At 38.7% G+C, this 2,542-nt stretch overlaps 1 protein-coding gene across 1 annotated transcript in view; it reads right to left on the bottom strand.

Moving 5' to 3' along the window:
* The window catches only part of LOC106467659 (E3 ubiquitin-protein ligase MARCH6-like), an 82,997-nt gene that overhangs the window by 23,610 nt on the left and 56,845 nt on the right, over positions 1 to 2,542 (bottom strand). The window contains exon 17 of the mRNA XM_022395859.1: positions 1,956 to 2,090. Coding sequence (XP_022251567.1) covers positions 1,956 to 2,090 — 135 coding nt within the window. The remainder of the gene's footprint in view (positions 1 to 1,955; positions 2,091 to 2,542) is intronic.

The following is a 2,542-nucleotide window of genomic DNA, read 5'->3' as shown; positions in this document are numbered from 1 at the left end:
AAAAGGAATCTGTAAAGTCATCTGGGGGCCATTTCAGTCACCATGAGAGTTGAAGAGATGGAGAGATAGAAACACAAGAGAACACAGTGGTCTTTCAACATACTCCAGTGATTCACTAGAGTCCACTGAAAAGGCTGAATATGGGTCCTAAAGAAAGACAGAACCACTCATGCAGGAACACAAGGTGACATGAGTGCTTTAGTAACCAGAAGCTTCATGTTTCAAAGATGTAAAGGAGAAGGTTGAGCCCAACCTGCATGTGACATGAAAAAAACAACTCTCACACAAATCAGATACTGGATGGGGTTCAAAACAGATTTAGAGAGCTTGACCAGTCAACCCAATTAAGACAACTCCCAAAGGAGAAGGGAGGTTACAACCAAGGATGATTATTTAGACTAAGCAAAAAGAAGGCATTCATCCATATAGTAGTGGAAATGTAAGCCTAAATAATGCATCCTCTGCATGAATGCCCTCATTACCCAATCTGAAAGATACGGGGCTATAGCAAACCTGAAAGGAAGGGATGACAAGAAATTAGTTTAAGGACGACAGAGCTATGATAAGTTGCCAATCTGTCATCTTTTTGGGAAAAACAAATAAGATGGGAGTAAAAATGCAGAGTGGAGTCAAGGATCTGTTCCAAGATACAGCCTGTTCCAGGTGCCAAAGATGCTAGAAGGCTGAGGGGTAAAAAAAAGAGGTTGAGTGTGGGAAAAACAGAGAAAACTTATGAGAAAGCACCTGTGTGACCTAAAGGTCTTCTGCAAAGGGATACTGTAGGTGTGCAAAATGGAAGTGCCTGGCTCCCATCAGATCATAGCCAAGGAGTGGCTCAAGAAACAAGTCACCTCCACGATACTAGACAGACAGCCATCCCTCCAAGAAGGAGGATGTCTGAGAGAGGACAAAGAGCAAGAGAGGAGGCAACCCTAAGAGGCTAACATGCCAATATTAAATTTAGTATAGCTTCCTCTCTTGCAGGTTCCATCACCAGTTAGTGTATAAAAGTATACTGAACAATTTCTAAAACCTATCCCCCTCACTGTCAGACTCAAAATTTTCCCAATCAATACTTCTGAAATTAATATCTCCTGTAATAACAACATTTTTTTTTCAGCTACCATTCTGATCTCATTATACAGTTTCTCATTAACTTCTACATTCTGACCTTGTGGTCTATAACAGATCCCAATTAGAAGACATTTCCCATTGTATTGACTAACACTAACCCAAACCAACTCAGCCTCAGTTCTACTTTCTTTAATATATTCTAACTCAACAGGATACAATTCACTCCTCACATATAAAGCTGCTCCTCCCTTTTTTTTTTCAATACTCTATCTCTAGGAAATAATCTGTAGCCTGGTATTTCAACAAAAATTGTCCAAATCCAGCCAAGTCTCAGTGATACCCATAACATCAAAATCCTCAGTTTCCACAACAACTTTGAACTTGTACATTTTGTTTTGTAACACTCCTAGCATTACAATAGTAACAATTATTTATATATTTTAAAATATGTTTATGTTTTATGCCTATTGTACATGTTTTCCTGTCAATTATATTTCCTATTTTACTAACATCATAGCCCTAGTTTATATCTACCACTACAGCTGAGTTAATAGCCCTTGCTAACATGCTAGCCCCTGCCTTGTTTAAGTGTAAGCCATCCATTACAAAAAGATTAACTTTCCCCTTAAAATTATACCACAAATCCAACCAGCCTATTTGCTCATTCCAACATATTGATCTAAGCCTGGCATTCAATCGTAGTGACCTACTTAGTATCTCATCCCCACAATTTATTCTTGGCAATATCCTTAACAAACTGCATTGCTAGTAGCACCCTTAAAACTATCTCTCTGTTAGTTATATCCTGTACCCCTGCTCCTGGATAGCATAAGTGTATTCTTTTGCTCCTATTTATTCCATATACTACTCTATCTACATACCTAACTAGAGAGTCACCTATAACTATAACTTTCCTATCCTTTACATTGTCCTTTCCTATCCTGACCTGCTCCCCCTCATCACTAGCAAGTGCTTGGAACCAGTTGCTTAACCTAAACCCAAACCCATCATTGCTCCTAAATGCATTATTTTCCAAGCTTTTAGCCCTATTTCCTTTCTTAGCTCCCTTTAAATCCTATTTGCCAACTCTACCCTTTGCTTCAGAAGTTTAAGTTCTTCACTAAGCCTTACATTTCTCCCTTTCCACCTCTGCAACTCTACCCAAAAAACCCTCCAACTTCTCCTCTAACCTGCACACCCTGCAAATAAATTGTACATCCTGGCTACTAGCCTCCCTAAAAATACACTTTAACCCAGAGTTTATAAATAAAACACACTCCTGGCATCTTTAACACTTTATCAACTGAGAACCCTTAGTATCTAGACTATTCTTAACCATGTCTGAATATGCCGTGTTTGACAAAGCTAATACCAGTGCAGTCATCAATTAAGGGAATGTGGAAAGCTGAACACATTAAAATGACCCAATATAATTAGTTCAGCCAATATTAAGCATCACAAAACCCAT

Source organism: Limulus polyphemus, unplaced genomic scaffold, assembly GCF_000517525.1.
Source record: "Limulus polyphemus unplaced genomic scaffold, Limulus_polyphemus-2.1.2 Scaffold2696, whole genome shotgun sequence".
Classification (NCBI taxonomy): Eukaryota; Metazoa; Arthropoda; class Merostomata; order Xiphosura; family Limulidae; genus Limulus; species Limulus polyphemus.
Note: the sequence above shows the minus strand (reverse complement) of the source record. Positions and strands in the feature narration are given on the sequence as shown.